At 55.4% G+C, this 2500-nt stretch overlaps 1 protein-coding gene across 1 annotated transcript in view; it reads left to right on the plus strand.

Moving 5' to 3' along the window:
* pcdh12 (protocadherin 12) overlaps positions 1-2500 on the plus strand; it is a 16310-nt gene that overhangs the window by 1846 nt on the left and 11964 nt on the right. The window contains exon 2 of the mRNA XM_034542723.1: positions 1-1332. This exon is cut by the window's left edge and continues 1546 nt beyond it. Within this exon, the coding sequence (XP_034398614.1) occupies positions 1-1332 (1332 nt within the window). The remainder of the gene's footprint in view (positions 1333-2500) is intronic.

Genomic DNA, 2500 nt, shown 5'->3' on the forward strand with positions numbered 1-2500 from the left:
CAGTCTTTCTCCATCCACCCGACCAGCGGCGTCGTCAGTGTCCAGCGTCCTCTGGACTACGAGGAATCCCACACCTACTCCTTCACGGTGGAGGCTGTCGACCAGGGTCACCCGCCTCTCACCGGCACGGCCTCCGTGCAAATCGACATCCAGGATGTGAACGACAACTTCCCCGTCATCAAGGAGCCGAAACCCAGAAAGGGCGTGGCCTCTCTGAGCGTGCCCGTCAATACAGACAAGGGGGAGATCGTGACGGAGCTGGGGAACGACATCGACGAGGGCTCTGCCGCTCTGCCGATTGATCGCTCGGTCAGAGAGGGCATCGTCGGGTTCCTTGCGTCCACCTTAAAGGCCGAAGATGCGGATTCAGGGCTGAACGGGCAACTCAGCTACCTCATCGCCGGGGGGAACCCTGACGAACTGTTCTGGTTGGACGGGGCAACGGGCCAGCTGTTTGTGAACACCACCAACGCCACCGAGCTCGTTGGGAAAACCTTTAAGGTGAACGTCGCCGTGTCCGACATGGGCAGTCCCAGCTTGGCCTCCAAGGCGACCCTGGAGGTGACCTTCATCAACCTCAAGGACCATCTGAAGAACTCGTCGCCGGGTAACCGCGGGCAGCTCAGCTTCACCATGATGATGGCCGTGTGCCTGGGAGCAACCTGCCTGCTGCTTCTGTTGGCCATCGCTCTGGTGACGACGTTCTGCCGGCCGGAGAAACGGGACAGCCGGGCCTACAACTGCCGACAGGCCGAGTCCACCTACGACCGCCACCCGCGGCGCCCGCAGAGGAACATCAGGAAGTCCGACATCCAGCTCATTCCCGTCATCAGAGGGCGAAAGGATGAGCCTCCCGAGGATGACTGCGAATCCCGGCCTCTGGCTCCGCCCCCGATGATGTCAGACGGGGGACAAACTGAGAGGGAGTACCCGTTGACGCCATCCGCCATGAACACAAGCTTTCATTCCCAAGGGTACCCAGAAGGGGACGCCGCCCACCACTGCAGAACGCTACGGAAACCTGGGAACATCGAACTGGACGCCGCTTCACCCCTGACGCCCGCCACGTCGTACCGGACTCTTCGCGAGGCCAGGAACCCGTCGTCGTCGTCGTCGTCGTCTTTGGCCTCACATCCCAACACCTTGAGGCGCCACCGTGCGAACGCCGGCGGGGAGGAGGCGTCCCAGGCGACTCTCAGGAGGCCGAGGACCTCGGAGGGACGCGGGGGCCCCGATGCCGAACACCGGCTGATCCTCAGGAACCTGGTGCGACTGTCCATGGCGGCGTTTGGAGACGCCATCGAGCTTTCCTCAGCTTCACCTGACGTGCAGGTGAGTTGTTGTCAGAAGAACTTTAATCAGGTCAAATAGTTTTAAACTGAAGGAAAGTAATTAACTTAATTTTATGCCAGAAGGCTAAAACTGATTAAATTGCAAAAAATGTAGAATTAACGATTTAACTAACCAGTGACACATAAATCTACTTACTTTCTTTATTTAATAATGAACAAATAAAGAAAACAAATTTAAATCCGTGTTTTATGTAACTATTGTTTTACTACGAAATGTTAATGTATTCAAATATAAAACATGTTTTATATTTATATTATTTCAACACACATGCTTGTTGTTGATGAACTGGAGTAATGAAAACAGCACCGAGCTGACGCTCAGCCCCCCCCCCCCTGAAGGCTGAGAGCAGTTTATTCAGGAGCTCATGTGTCAGACAGTAATCCCTCTGACAGCCCTTGTACTGAATATCACATATCAGATTCATATTAAAACCAGGAGGATGGTGGGGGGGGGGGGGTCTGCAGGATGGGGGGTCTGAGGCCCGCTAAAGAAAGCTGTGAGTAATAAAAGGTCTTAATACTTTACAATGTTCCCCAAAACTTCATTAAAAACAAACACTCGGTCTAAAAACCCGGAGCTTTCAAAGTGAAAAGGCGTCTGAACGTTTTAGGGCTGAACCACCGGAGTTCAGGACCTGGGTTCAGGTCCGGGGTTCAGGTCCGGGGGACAGGACCGGGGTTCAGGTCCGGGGTTCAGGACCGGGGCTCAGGACCTGGGCTCAGGACAGGGGGATCAGGACAGGGGGATCAGGACCGGGGGGTCAGGACAGGGGGATCAGGACCGGGGGGTCAGGACCGGGTTCCGAACCAACAAATGTAAAGAACATTAATCTCATATTAATAAGTACATGGACGTCATTGAGGGCCAACAGTTAAGGCCAACGCCCTCAGACGGAGAACAAAGACCTGGACCCGGTCCTCACGTGAATCCACCACAGACAGGAAGTAGGCCTTTTCCCTTTTTACCCAGCATCCTCCTCTCCTCTAATCCTCCCAGCCGGCTCCTCTGGCTTCAGACGCCGCTCTCCTCCCTGGAGGTCGAGGGGGGAAGAGGCCTGCTCGATGCCCTGGGAGGAGGGGGGTGAACACACACACACACACACACACACACACACACACACACACACACACACACACACACACACACA

Source organism: Cyclopterus lumpus, chromosome 10 (genome assembly GCF_009769545.1).
Source record: "Cyclopterus lumpus isolate fCycLum1 chromosome 10, fCycLum1.pri, whole genome shotgun sequence".
NCBI classification, from domain to species: Eukaryota; Metazoa; Chordata; class Actinopteri; order Perciformes; family Cyclopteridae; genus Cyclopterus; species Cyclopterus lumpus.